The 16,111-nt window shown below is 37.8% G+C and overlaps 1 protein-coding gene across 1 annotated transcript in view; it reads left to right on the forward strand.

The window, feature by feature from the left end:
- necab3 (N-terminal EF-hand calcium binding protein 3) overlaps positions 1 to 16,111 on the forward strand; it is a 47,565-nt gene that overhangs the window by 19,482 nt on the left and 11,972 nt on the right. Inside the window, exons 3-9 of the mRNA XM_083938748.1 lie at positions 2,878 to 2,986; positions 4,743 to 4,768; positions 6,224 to 6,321; positions 8,045 to 8,181; positions 10,927 to 11,048; positions 13,088 to 13,167; positions 15,464 to 15,517. Of these exons, the coding sequence (XP_083794874.1) occupies positions 2,878 to 2,986; positions 4,743 to 4,768; positions 6,224 to 6,321; positions 8,045 to 8,181; positions 10,927 to 11,048; positions 13,088 to 13,167; positions 15,464 to 15,517 (626 nt within the window). The remainder of the gene's footprint in view (positions 1 to 2,877; positions 2,987 to 4,742; positions 4,769 to 6,223; positions 6,322 to 8,044; positions 8,182 to 10,926; positions 11,049 to 13,087; positions 13,168 to 15,463; positions 15,518 to 16,111) is intronic.

Raw genomic sequence — 16,111 nt, forward strand, 5'->3', positions numbered from 1 at the left:
TTATACATCCCTTGTGTTTTTATAAGCTGCTGGAAACTCAATTTCCCTGCGGGAGTCATCCCAAAGGGATCAATAAAGAGAAGTCTAAGTCTAAGTACATATGGCATCAAAAAAGGGTAAAACTGCATGAACTGAGCATAAAAGGAGTAAAAAGGTGTAATATGACTGCATCTTCCTCAAAAAAGCTTTGTATAAAATCTAAATCAAGGGTGTGCATTAAGAGCCATTTATATGTATATTGTATATGTTATACAAATATTTTGTAAATATTATAGGATAAACAGCTCTCTAGGTTCATTACCTTGTGCTGAATTAGCACCAATAATGACTGTGGTCAGCTCTTGTTTTGTAATTGGTTAAAATGTATAGCAAGCTGCTTGTTAGTTAATTTAATTGGAATTTTGGATCCTGGACAGCGCTTCGATCATTCTTGCCGTGCTTATAGTGCTTTGTATTGTTTGTGTTATGCTACCATGTTTAATTTTTGTATTTTCAAGAAAAAGATTTTCAGTAGATGTTTGAAACAAAGAATGTGTCAACTATAAAAGTGTCAACTATATTATTGTGTAAAAAGATGGAACCCCACTAAGAGAATGGCCTTCACCTTAAAAATGAATATGTACCCCTTTGTGCCCCGGGGCAGTTCACCTTGCACAATACAAACCAATAAATGACCATTAATGGCTCTAAAATATAAATGAATTCACTGCTCCATAAGCAATACATAGTTCATGACTGTTGATCCAAAATAGTTTCTATCATTCTGCACACCTCCTAGCAATGCTAAATTTAAAAAGCAAGATACTGATGAACTGCTGAACTGCTGTATACTTCAATTTCTTTGTACATTCTTTAAATAGATTTCTATGAAGTTTACAAACAACTCTTGATGTTTTACTTTGTATCTCTGACAGAGAAACAGTGGCACATAGCCAAACTGGAAATATTTTGTTTTTTTAAATCACAAACATTGTTTCAAATCATGTTGTCATTTTGATCTTCCTCTTTAAGTTGTGTAAGTAAAAATCGTAAAGAGAATTGGAGGAAGAAGCCAAAGTGAGGAAGGCATTGTGTCCGCCAGCATATTACACATTCTGGAGGTCATGATGGACAATGTCAAAACGGTTCCTGCTGAACAGATATTCTTCAAGCTTACCCTAGAGTTTAAGTCAGCTTGAGTCAGCCAAGTGGAACTCCATGACATATTAAACTGTTAATTTTACCTGTCTTTGTGTATACAAGGCAATTATTCAGGGCGATCAATGTGGTTATGAATCCAACAGTCATCTTGCACTCAGAAAGCAAAAACAAAATAGTGGTGATCGTTTCTTTATGGGTGCAGCAGTAATGTAATTGGCTTTTGTTTGTCTCAGTAGCTGTCTGACCCACCATAACTAAATCAGTCTGTTTGCCTGATTCAACAAATACTTCACAGTCATACTCATTTGTCTGTATGCCATCTTAGCTCCCTTTTGACACTGACTGTGTCATTGTCCATCTCCTCACTTCTGATTTCCTGAGGGTCTGTCTGTCGTGGTTCATAAAAGGTATCCACAAACACCAATCTATCTGTTGGTGTGGACTCTTTGGAGGATTATAACATTGTGCATTTTCTCTCTGGCAGGCCACTGCTCACTGAGTTATATGTGCCAGTGGACAGATTGATAGTAGGCTCACCAAGGAGCACTCATTCACAGATGACAGCTGAGCTGTTTATCTTCTGTTATTGGTCTTTCTGTGCATTGTCTGTCACAACAAGCTGTGCTCACAGTTAACTAATTTGGGGAGAAGTTGAAAAATCCAATCTGCAGACAATATGTAGCTTCTTCAATTTTAAAGTTATAGTTTGTGGAATATTTCTGCACAGTTTTTGTAGTAGTGATGTAGTGATAAAGACTTTGAGTTGTTTACATAAACAAGCTACAGCATACAGTTGAGATCAAACAAAAAGTGAAACATTACTTTTTTGTTTGACTGCATGCCACCAATCCAAATTGTAGAAATTGATTTACAATTTGAAGATGTTGAAGATGATTACTTTCAGCTCTAGAAATGACCACGAAATATGAACTTGTACTTCAAGGCAATAGAAGAAAGCACATGGAAGAAAAGACTTTGATGAAACCAAAGAATCCTTTTTGGATTAGGATTAATTATGTGTTCTTAAATGATAGATAATATTAATACAAACATGCTTCAAATTTGACCAACCTTACATTTTTCTGGGTACATATAGGTGACTCCAGAATGTTTCTCAGCATGTAGCTGAAATACTGGGTGACACAGTTACATAGGTAACTGCATTCACAGTTACATTTCAACAAAAAACATATTTTCCAACAGTCAATGTTTTTCTTTTACTTAAATTAAGTTAAATACATGATGAAAAAGACTCATTGTTGACTTTTGGTTTAACAATGGACCCCAAGAGTGGTCTCCTGGGTTAAAGTCATGTGTTTGTGACCCATCCATCCAACTTCCGTCCTATGCAGACATTTGCAGACTTTAGAACATATTTGACAAACCAAAGACAAACCTAATCTGGAACAAAATATGTTTTCCTCGAACTAACTGAGAACGCAAGGTCATTGTATGGGATCATCATTTTTAGGAGACAGGGCTACCACGGATCAGTTCCTCATCCCACGGAAAGCCAAAATATGCATAAAAATAAAAATGGCATTTTATTTGTATTCTTCCGTATTTATCTTTAATGTTTTAAACAATAAAGATGATCCTCAGGAGAATTTCTTTTAAAGATACTGGGCTGATTATTGACTTTATGATCTCTTAAGCGGGCACACACTTTTGTTATACCTTTGTTATTATGCAGTTATTTCTGTAATGATATGGCCCTATACTTCATCTGTGTTTCAGATGATGGTAAGCTGTCATTTGAAGAGTTCAATGCTTACTTTGCGGATGGGATCCTGACTACTGAAGAGCTACAGGAGCTTTTCTACTCTATAGATGGACGACAGAATAAGTGAGTTTTTTTTTATTTGAAATGGGCTCCAATTTTAATAACTCATGGTGAGAAATATTTGATGTTTAGTTCCTTGTTTTTTGTAATAGCCAAAATAGACTTAACAGCAAATGATTGCAGCTTAAAGGCACAGTTAATATGTTCCTTTCAATTGATCAGTTGGAGGGAGGTCTTCAGTAAAACTGAGCCCTGCAGCCTGCACGCTGAAGCAGGCTGAATTAATGTTTACCCCTTCTTTTGGACATAAAATACTGTGGTCCAGCCACTTCCAATCCTACTCCCCCGAAATTGCAATCAAAGAAATCAGCCTGAGGCTAGCTGCTGAAATCACTGTTCTACAGAGAATATATAACTCACTGCAGCCACAGTGGAAAAGATCATTCCTCCCCTTTAGTGGTATACCTAACAATTTAAGTTTCATCTTTTCTCTAAAGCCAGTTCTCTTTATTCTGTTTGGAAGACTAGTGATTTGTCTCCATGAGACATTTGCAACCCTTTTCCACTATACATTTCTTTACATTGTACCAACCCAGGAAGGCAAAACAGGACCATATGTCTTAGCTCAGGTAAAATAATAAATTCACTATTGTCTCTTTGTTAGTCTCACAGGATGGCATTGCCAGCACAACCAACGCATACACGTACAAGCACTTTAAAATGAATTGATTCATTGGTTTTTCTTTTGTGCACCTAACCAATTAGAATCAGTATAGTGTCTGGCTACAGTAACAATTTTGTATTTATGTTTTGTTGTGTTGCCAGTTCTTCTATCACTGTGTGATAAATTGCTTTTTGGACATGCTGTTACCCTTTGACTGACACTGATGTGACACACCAGCCCTCAGACCTCTCTAACCATGCTCCAAGCTTTGAGGCAGTTGGCATGAACTGAGCTCTGATGTCTAATTAAAGGGTGTTCTTGTTCTGAATAACAGCACTGTTAATTATATCATATCACTTCTGAAACCATAATAATTTTTAGCTTTTTTGATGATGTTTCAAGTCACATAGCATAGATAATATTCCCTCACAGCTGAAAACAGAAAAAGATAAATGATCTCTCTCTCTCTGGTCATTCAGTAATGGTGGACTGCTACAGAGATGTGTGGGAACTTATTGTCACTATCAAAATGGAAATAAAAAAAAGACAAGCATTGTTTTGTCCATACACGCTGTGTGAGCTTTCTAATAACACAAACCATTAAAACAGCTTTGCTTATAGTCTGACAGTGATAATGACCTTTAAAATGCCATTAAAGCAACGGGAGAACTTTTCATATAGTAATGTTGCCGCCTTTACCAACCTGAGAACAATTAAGCCACCAGTGTAATCATTTCTGCCAGGACTGGTAAATTGTTTGTTTTTTTTAACAGCGGAGTGAATTCAAAAGAAAAGGCAGTTGCAAAAAGTGCCTTTTTTAACATTAGTTGAACATCTATTGAGAAAACGACTACCTTTTCATTATGTCGTACCACAAAGTGCAGGCCACCTTTTTTTTCCCCAGACAAAACAAATATGTCAGCTTGTGTTACACTTAATGACAGAAAAATAAGCTAATTTATTTATTTAATAAGCTGATTTGTGTGGTTTTAACACTTGTGTCTTATCTGTCTTCGTTGGGCTAACACTTTAATATTCAAATTATTCGGAGCCTCACAATCTATCTAGCAGAAAAAAAGAGAATGACTTTGAATTTCCTTAATTAACTTTCTCAATGCTTTCTACATTTATCTCCTCATATCATCCTCTCTGAAGCACCCTGGACACCGACAAGCTATCAGGTTGGTGGGAAAGTGCATTGTCTAATTTAATATGTAATACTTTAATTTCTGTAAAACTGCTGCCAACATCAGTGATTGTTTTCTTATTTGTGGGTCTATATTTTTAGCAAGGAAAACTTCTCAGGCAATAGTTTGACAATAGTTGTGATTATTTGCTTTCTTGTTGAGAGTTGTTTTTACACTTCACTTTTTGCTCAAATTAAACTGAGACTGAGTTAATTTGTGATCTTCAGGGTTGGGTTATGTGTACAGCCACAATTTAAGACAGGGAAGAAGCCGTCGAGAGGTGAGAAATTTCTGGTGTACATTGTCAAACAACTCTCTTGGAAAGCATCTTTAGAGTTGCATTCTCTTGTGCACATGAAAAGTGACAGAGATTTGTGTAAAAAATATAAAAATAGACAGAGAAAGAGAAGTTTAAACCTTGGCTCCACACAGCTGTCCGGTCGGATACATTTTTTTGAAAGTAACAGAAATTGTCAGACATAGTTTCTTCTAACCCGACATCGGAAAAGTGTCAGGTTTCCAAAGCTATTCGACCACCCACATGCAGTTCTGATAGGGTACTGCCTCCTTTAGAGGTGCTTTTTGGCCAATTTTCTTACCATTTACCCATTTCCAGACTTTGTTCTTAGCTATCTGGCTTCTGATTGTAGCTTCACAATTACTGACATAAGTGTGGTAAATCACTGTTCTTCCCTAACTCTCCAGAAGAAAACAAATAGTTATTCTACTATTCATTTAAATCATCTCTATTCTTTAGATTTAGATTAAAAAAATTACACCACAGCTAACAACAGCATCACCACCACCAACAATCTGCAACACTGACTGACATAGATTTATTGACCTATTTTTTTTTTGTATCATATTAAAAAACTGTCAGATGGCCTGAATAATGTGAAGAAATAGGCCAGAGACCTGTAAATACCAGTAGTACCCAGAATAAACTTCTGCCTTATTTTATTGAATGGTCATGGAATCTTTTCCATCTGACGTCAATAGAAGTTGACTGTTTTCCATATATTGAGTGCATTTTTTGAATATTGTAACATTCGATCTTTAATTAAGAGCAAAGAACTAAGTAAGATTAAAATATTTTTCTGCTTTACAGATCTGGCTGTAAAGCACTCTTCCCCACACATCCTTTTAATTTGTTTAATTTAAATAAATATTTTTCATTAGTTGTGACATTTGTGATGTATTAACATGTGTTGGAATTCCTTAACCTTTGGCTATATCTGGTATCAATTGAATCTTAACAGCTCCTTTCACCAACCGTACACAGATGTGGATGAGCTATTGATAACATAAAGTGACTGAAATAATGATTCAGTCAGAGACTTGGGTGCGACTTATGCAGAGACTTGAACATAACATGGTTCCAGCTCCACTTGCTTATAAAACTAAACATAGATATTGGACACTGACAGCTTGTTTCCTTTTTCATGTTAGACTATTTTTCTCAGCACCTGGGGGAATATCTCAGTGTACTTTCAGCTCTGGAGAGCCTGAATTTTGCCATTTTGAAGGCAATGGATAAAACTAAAGAGGTAAGTGCAGTTTTGTGTGAATTTGCCTTAAATCAAGCTTCTATAGTACAAAATCTGCTGAGTGAATACAATAGATGTTCAAAAGCACACATATAAACACATGCACACACACACACACACACACACACACAAGCACACACACATACAAACACACACATACACACACACGCACACACACACACACACACGCGCGCACACACACACACACACACACACACACACACACACACACACACACACACACACACACACACACACACACACACACACACACACACACACACACACACACACTCACACAAGGAAAAGTTGGGGGCTTGTTCTTCAAATATGCTTAGTCTTGTGCTGAGAGGACACACTGGCATGCACAGATGGAGCCAATCCACAGCCAACTCTCCCAAAACTGATGAGTTAACAAAAGAGGAATAAAAAAACTTCAGCCATACACATTTACATTACTTTAACCATTGTATTATGCTTGATTTTAAAGGAATGTTCTGACATTAAATTTATTGAAGAGAAGTACACGAGGTATGACTCTCATGACTGTATAGTAGGCTAAATATAAAAATATACAGCCAGGAGTTGGTTAGCTTACCTTAGCCCAAAGACTGGTCACCAGGAGAAGCCTTGTTCAGCCCAATGGTAAAGCTCACTAATTAATCATCTTGTTAAGACATAGCGTGTTAATGAGAATATTTTGTAGATTAATTTTCTTCCGTTCAATAGAGCCAGGCTAGCTGTTTCCTAGTTAACAGACTGTTGGTTGTAGCCTCATTTTCTGTACAGATAGGAGATTGTTATCAATGTTGTCACCTAACTGTCGGCTTATATGATAAGCCTACTTCCCAAAATGTAGAACTGTTCATTTTAAGATTTATAGAATTAGTCTTCACTTAGCAGAATAAAGAACATCTGTTACAGTTTGTTTCAAATTTTTTGGAGAGACATGTTTGCTCTGTATTTTGTATTTATGAATTTGAAGCTTCTAACTACTGCAAAAAACTATTCACTTGATAATCTGAATCTTCAGTGTGTTTAAAAAACCCCACAAAGAAGCCTAACATGATTTAACCACAGTTGATAAGATATGTTACAATCGACTTAAAGTAACAACCTTGAATTAGCGATTTGAATTGTGAGATAGAAAACAGCCATGCCTGTTAAAGATGAAGAGTAGAGTAGATGTGTGCTGAATAATTATGCATCCTGTCTTAATTAGATCACCTTGTTTTGGCCCTTCTTTAAAGCTTTCGGAGTGAGGAAATCCAGAGAGTATTTTGCAATCGCTTAGCATTGTTAGCAGCTGTGGTCTGTCAGTGAGTGCTCTGGACTGCAAAACCCAAGATGCCATTCCAGTAGAATCTACTTGTCATCACAAATATGGGCAAGGCACTGTTACTTCATTAGCACATCGAGTGAAAAACACTCCTTTGAGAGTGCGTAATCATGTTTGTGTTTTGGGACTCAAGCAGCAATTATGTCTCCTATTACAGTTCTTGGAATTTAGACATGTGGTACTGAACAATGTGTGTGTTCAGAGAATTAATAATCCTATTTCTTTGCTGCTGTCAAACATTTCACAAGTGCCTGTTTTTGTTTAGGACAAGCTATCAAATCCTTTCTGTGGTCTGTCTTATCTCTGAGATGTTTTTATGTTGTAGCTGTTTCCATTTGAGCGTGATTTAACCTCTCCCTCTGTGTGTCACTCTTTGTCTCTCAGGAGTACCAGGGTTCCAGTGTGTTGGGCCAGTTTGTCACCAGGTTCATGCTAAGAGAGACGTCCAGTCAGCTACTGTCTCTACAGAGGTCTCTGCAGTGTGCCATGGAGGCTGTGGAAGAGCAGAGCAGCCCTGCCCCGTTAGTACTGCAATATGACACTGTTTGTATTGTGTGTTACTTGTACTGATTCCAAGACACTATGGCCTCTAACTAAACTTATTAACCTAGATGAAGGCCCTGCCTTGAAATGCGTTGTTGAGTATTCTTCAAGTTGGCTGACAAGATTTTGATTGGCTGGTAGGTCACAAGGTTACAGGGTAAAAAATAGGATCTGTGTTTATTTATATTCAGTGCCAAAACAGGAAGCAGTGTGATGTTCTTAGAGGGCAACAAAACCTGTAGCCTACTGCGGTTTCCTTTAACCATCAACAGGGTATTTCTATAACCATAAAAAACTTTTCAAATTATAAGCCCAAATTTCACTTCAGTATACCTATAGGGGATAAGTCAGACCAGAAACAGCTTTTTTCATGCATTAACAAACCTCTTGTCTGCATAAAGTCTACACTGCATGTTCTTAATTTTACTTTTTACATTTTTACTTAATTTCATCTATGGTTAATCGAGCATTACAATACATCTTGCCTGCAGGTTTGAGCGTAGAAGCTACCAACCCATTTTAATCCCATCTCACATATGAACACCTTGCCAGGACCCCTTGGTATCACTTGTCAATACAATGCGCTTAAAACTGGGACTCTATTACGGTTGTTGTTTAAAACATGAAACATGAAACAAATGAATCCATAGCTTTTCCAGACCACGATCAGTATACCATCCTAAATTTACTGTACTTTATTCTTCTATATCATATATCAAAATTGCTGCAGGAAAGAGGTCTTATAATAATGCATAGCATCACAACCTCTACGGTTTTGAACATGGAAATGTCAGGTAAGACAGCACTGATCTAAGCAGTAGGGAAATTCAACTAATCAGTTCTACCTCAGATGATTTTTTTTAAGTTATGTCTTTCAGTCCAAAAACTTTGAATTTGCTACATTCTCAATTCAAACAGTTGCCTCACTAATAAGCAGACTGCTTGAATTCAGTAAATAGCCAAAACACTCATTAAATGTAAATTGAATTCATAAAATAAAAACAGATCTAAATTGCTGTCAATGTGGGAAGTCTGTGAATTATATTCTTGGCAGATGTGTTATTATTATTATTATTATTATTATTATTATTATTATTATTATTATTATTATTATTATTATTATTATTATTATTATTATTAATGCTTTTTCTTGCAATTAAAAACCTGTACTTTATCTTTTTTCTATACCTAGTAAAGATTTCCAATGCAGAAGAAGATCCTCAGCGAATCAATCCATCAAGGACATTTAATTAGTAGATATATATCTCACCGTTGGTCTATGTCATGACAAATGGCTTTCAAACCCTTTCAACCGACTGTTTACTTTTTAAATAACAAAGGGTAGTTTTGCAACAGTGGTTTTCTGTTATGCTGTGTCTGTCAGGGATCAGCAGAGATCTCCTCTTCCCCTTCTGGGTGCCACACTGGTTTTATTGGAAATAATGGAGTGATTATAGCCAAGGTGAATTATTGAGAGGGGACTGGGTGAGGCAGAATGAGAAAGGATGACATGGGTGGCATTGGAATACAGAACAAGTGAGTCATGAAGAAAGAAAACGCAAAGAAAGATTAATACAAAAGTCAGACGAATGAGAAAATGGTGTAGGATGTCTGAGATAAATGGAGAGAGAGAGAGAGAGAGAGAGAGAGGAGGTGTACAGAGGGACATGATAAGGATCTTTTTTGGCCACAAATAACTCTTAAGCTTGTTCAAACAGGTTTAGATTTTGGAAAGAGAAAGAGGGAGTGTGTGAGGGGCTGAATTAGAAACATATTGAGTTGGCAACAAACCACTTATTTCTCTTTCCTCTGCTTCTCTAAAGTGGATTTATGGCTGTCGCAGTGGCCTTTGGGCTCCAAGCTGTTCTCAGCATGAGAACCTCCTAGCAATGCGCTCCCTCGGCGCTGTCAGCATGACACTGCACATGCTCACACACACATAATAACATGCACACAGAGACACAACAAAGGAGGGGGGAGACAAGTACAGATGAACTAGAACTAACAAATGAGCCCAGGCATTTAGATACATAGAACATGAGAGCCACACACACACACACACACACACACACACACACACACACACACACACACACACACACACACACACACACACACACACACACACACACACTATGTGAAATCACAGTAGTACACACACAGACACACACACACACACACACACACACACACACACACACACACACACACACACACACACACACACACACACACACACACACACACACACACACACACACACACTATGTGAAATCACAGTAGTACACACACAGACACACACACACACACACACACACACACACACACGTGTGTGTGTGTGTGAGAAGTCTCACACTCTCATAACTACAGAGTGCTTGATGTCCTGCCCTTGACACTGCCTTTATGGACAGCAAACACTCTCCATTTACGGCAGATCTGTGTGTGAGTATGAATATTTGAGTGTGTAAGCACAAGGAGAGACATACATTAACCTATCTTAGTTTCCGATATAAATCAATTATTAATACATTCTTTACCTCTCTCTACCTTTCTCTTACACCCTCTACCCCTATATTTTCTCTTTCCGCCGTAGTTTTAATCATTTCTTCTTCTACCTTTCCCTGTGGCTACCTCTATCTGTTTTTTTTTCCCACACCCCTCTGACAGTTACTTTCTTGCTCTCTTATGTTTGTCTCTCTGGGTATCCACCGCTGTCATGGCAGGGCAGAGGTAAAGGCACCGGAGCTGACAGCTGTACAGAGGAATGGCAGGCAGTGTGGTCGCAGGATCCATAATAACCTGTGCATGTCCCCCTCAGATCCGTGCTCTGGCATCCTGAACACAGGTAAAAATAATGTCATTAAATAATACATAAAAACACATTAAAACAAATAGTTTTTAGTATCTTCAACAAATGCCATAAAACCAAAAGCCAATGTATTCCCCTCACAAATATAATAACTTACATTTTTCAAGCAGGTAAATCATTTCTTGAGAATTGTGACCAACACTTGAAGAAGACTTTAAAGATAGATAGATTAGAAAATGAATGTGGGATCAACATCATGATACAGAAACATGTCCCCCATTGCAGCTGTGTGCAATTTATTTTTAAATTCCAACTGACATTAAATAGCAAAAAAAAATACATGGAAATCTCACTTTTTACAATATTGGACCCTTTAAACAGCATGTTAACATACCTGAGATTAGGAGTTTGCAATATTGACAAAACTCAATATCCCTATATTTTTGGGGTCAAAGGCTTATGTTAATAGCTGAGCGTTGGACTGTGTAAATCGCAGCGGGAATGAATGAAAAGGAAGTTGCGCTGGTTACCTGTGATAAGCTGATTCTGAACAAAAGATGAAGGCTTTATAGCGCGTATTTAGTCAATGAAATGTACACACAGCAGTACATATTTCACCACTCGCCGCTGCGAGCACAAATATTGAGATCAAGCAATGCAAGTATACGTAAACCATTTCAAAGTGGCTTATAGGATTTACTTTATAAAATATTGCACTAAAACTATCATGAGAGCATTTTAAACTAACACAAGGCATTAGAATTTTGATACACATTTAACTGCTGTGCTATCAGGTGTTTTCTTGTTGGTACCTTAGCTGGCTGGTCGTGGTCGACCGCGGACTGCCGAAACTTTTCATATTATTCATTTTCTGTGCGGTGGTTAATTCACAGATGGTAAAACAAGTTTGTTGTCGAGCTGTCTTGAGGGCAACCGTTTCCCGACATAGTTTGCAGGTTTGCATCTTTTGAGCAATATCTGTGTTTTCCAAGCCAATTAACAACCTTCATGCGAGTGAGGATGATCTATGTTTAGCTACTAAATCTAACAACGTCGATTCCGAGGCTGGTAGAGTTTGTGTTTTTCTCACTTATTTTTTAACTTAAGCCATATACTCAGCTAGCTTGGTTTGTTGTTGTTGATGTGAAGCATGAACACAACATGCGTTCTCAATGCGCAAAAATATATTTACAATACATTTAAAATCACATTGATATTTTTGTTGACTACAAAAAGGATGACTGGATGAGATTTTAGTTGGATACATACATTTAGACTTACTGTACATACATTCATGCATTTATACAACAATAAAGTTTGATGGTACACAGAAATATACTGTATCAGTTTTGTCCTTGTCCTGTAAATGCATGCAGCATTGTGTCATTGTCTGCCTGCTTTTAAATTACACTATACTATAAGTCGACATTTTAAACATCATGGTAATTAGTTTAACATTGCCACCAAAACATATCAATAATGAAATGTACTTGTTGTTATTGTCATACATTGAGCGAAAAGTGTTAGGTGGTGTACACATGGATTATTCCCATCACCGTCATTACAAGTATTGCAGTTGATAGGTGCATAATTAGAGCCGCTGTAAGCTCTCTCTGAGGGATTTTTCATTTTCTATTAAATCATGTTGTTATTTTTAGAAAGGTATTTTATGTCGCTTCTTCACTAGTGTTGGTAGACTGAAGATCAGATATTGAGCCTGCAAGGTAAAGGAACGAACCCTAGCTGTCAGAAAACCTTAAAAGAAATTGTTATTCAACTGTATCATGTCTTTCAATATATGTAATGAGAAGTTGGAACTTGATTTGGATCTGTTTGGACATGACTGAATGGAGTCTCTTGACATCAATCAAATGATTAAACACAGAAAGGAAAACTCTCAGCTGTCTTTCAACTCCAGAAGTATACATCAAAACTATAGAAACAAAGACTGCTTTATGTACTACTACTACTGCATTTACTCAAATCCAGTTAGAAGTAGTATGCACAATGGAAATAGGACGCATATTTATATTATTATTTGTCATTCTGATGATTTAGTATTGTGTTGTCTCCAGGTGTGTCTATGGAAGATGAAGACAACTGGTGCTCTCAAATCAACAGGCTGCAGCAGCTGCTGGATAAACTGGAGTGTCAGGTATAAAACTGTTCCTTGTGATATTTTCAAGTGGAATACGCTATGGAATTTTGCTAAGGGATGCTGCAAGACAACATACATGTGTGTGCATATATATGTGCATGCACTTACACACTTTCCTCCAGCAACCATCGCAAGTGCCATAACTGCCTGTCGCAGACCTGCACATTGCAAGTAGTTGCAAGTTTCAACTCGTCTCGTCGCAAATCTTTGGTTTAAGCTGGGCTTAGTGCATTAGCTTTTCAAACATTTTGGGCCACAGACTTAAATACAGAAGTAAATAGCTGGGTACGCGCATACACACACACACACACACACACACACACACACACGCGCACACACACACACACACACACACACACACGCGCGCACACACACACACACACACACACACACACGCATACACACACACACACACGCGCGCGCATACACACACACACACACACACGCGCGCACACACACACACACACACACACACACACGCATACACACACACACACACACATACACACACACACACACACACGCACACACACACACGCACACACACACACACACACGCACTTCAAGTTGTGCCCATCTCTATATATTAGCAATACCTGTGATCCTGCCTTCAAGGCTACATCTGTACAATTGCAAGATCACTCAGGACATGTGGTTTAATGTGAATGGTTTAATGCTCTATTTTCATCAGCATGCTCCAATAGAACAACATAAATCATCAGGTTTTAGAAAAAAAAACCTCTACGTGCACCTAGACCGGTTTGTTTTGCAAAAATCGACTGCACCCGTATCATCCTGTCCCCTAAACGCAGGGCTGTGCAAGAGCAGTCATGCACACCTCCCCCTTGTGCATGAAGCGTATACTCAATGGCGTTTATCAATGACAGAAGAGACTGCGGTGTTCACAGGAATCTGGTGCACATGCACTGATGAGCAACCGATGGGAGGGAGCGGAGCGGAGTGGCTCGTTGGTAGTGGGGGAGTGGCGTGAGAGTTGTAAACATTCGAAAAGTCAGCTCGATCTGCCAGACTTGCCGACTGCAGCTTTAAATATTGTGCAGTTCTATTGAAATTTGTTTTTTGTGTGTTTGTGATGATCATTGAGACCATATCTTGAATCTTCTCTCACACTCTCCTGATCCATGTTATTCTCTCTTTTCTTTTCTTCATCAACTCCTGTTATTCCCGTCTTCTGATGTTCATTCTTCTTCTTCTTTTGGTCTTTCTAAAAGCGCTTTTCTCTCTCTAGCCCTCGGTTACCAACCCAAAGGGACTCAGAGTGCAATATCAAAGCAATTCATAACCTGCAGGATGTTCTGAGTGCAATATTCCCACACTTCAACACCAGCAATGTCACACACACTTTCTGTCCAGCAATATCGGTGTTTTCCAAGCCAACTAACAACCTTCATGCGAGTGAGGATGATCTATGTTTAGCTACTAAATCTAACGACGTCGATTCCGAGGCTGGTAGAGTTTGTGTTTTTCTCACTTATTTTTTTTTGCAACATATTGTGTTTTCTGCCTCAAAGGTTATGTTCCCTCCCTGTGTACACACACACACACACACACACACACACACACACACACACACACACACACACACACACACACACACACACACACACACACACACACACACATCATAAATTTATACTAGACTACATGCTGTATATACGTAGCGTATGGATATGGTTGGAATAAATCATGTGATGACTGACATGTTTCAACTTATTCTTCTTTAAAATTGGAATTTTAATATAATCTCTATTGTGTGGCTGTAGCTGACTTTATCACATCATTCTGTTTCTCTCCTATCACATTTTTGAGAAACAATAGCATTACTGAATTAATGTAAAACCTTCATATCCCTTAATGGAAATTGTCTTGCCAACAGCCTTTGAAAGTTCACACACATAATCTCATCATATATAATAAAACAGGAGAGTAAAAGAAAAAAAACTGCATTACTGTAACAGCATGCTTCGTCTATTTACTTTTGTGTACCCCATTTGTGCCTGCAGTGTGTGAACAGGTGCTATTTGTCCATTGATGCAAATAACTGTGTGCAAATATGTTCAAACCATGAGTACTCTTTTGTTATTATGTAACTTCTGTGTTGATGATGATTATCTTAAAAATAGCTTATGTTTTTGCATAGCATTCAAAGTTATGGAATGCAATACAAAACATGTATGAATGAAACTACTGGGTTTTACCACATTGTTTTTGTAGTGACTTTTAAAATAATTGATGACATTTATTCATATATTCATTAAATATCTTGTTTCAGGGTCCCAAATTGGAGCCATTGAAAGAGGACACATTGGCCAGCACGTACAAGTCTGTAAGTCAGTACTGATATAACATTTTTTCCCTGAAACACTAACCTGGGTAAAGAACCAGTGACTAAACATTCTGTTTTTTGGCAGGTATTTTTTTGAGCATTTATCATTAAGTCATTATTAAGTAGTATCACTTGGCATGACGGTCAGAAAATTATAAATCAGAAACAGGTTTATTGCCAAGTAGGTTTTTACATACAAGGAAATCGCCTATAATGTATGTGTTTTAAAAATTAAAAGGTGAACAGTTTTGTGCAGCCACATACACATGCGCACGCAAAAACACACACACACACACACACACACACACACACACACACACACACACACACACACACACACACACACACACACACACACACACACACACACACACACACATTTTCAGTTTTTTTCTTTTAAGGACAACACCGAGCTCTTATTCATTTAAACGGAACATATTATGAAATGCTTACCTTTGCAGTGCTTGTGCACCTACATTTGGGTATGTGGTGTGCCTGCCAACCCACAAACTGTGAAATAAGACAAGCCAGTCAGTTTTTTTGAGGGCTGGCTAGATCAGAAAAGATTGGATTCAACAAGCCATTTAGATTTGG

This window comes from Echiichthys vipera, assembly GCF_963691815.1.
Source record: "Echiichthys vipera genome assembly, chromosome: X".
Lineage (NCBI taxonomy): Eukaryota > Metazoa > Chordata > Actinopteri > Perciformes > Trachinidae > Echiichthys > Echiichthys vipera.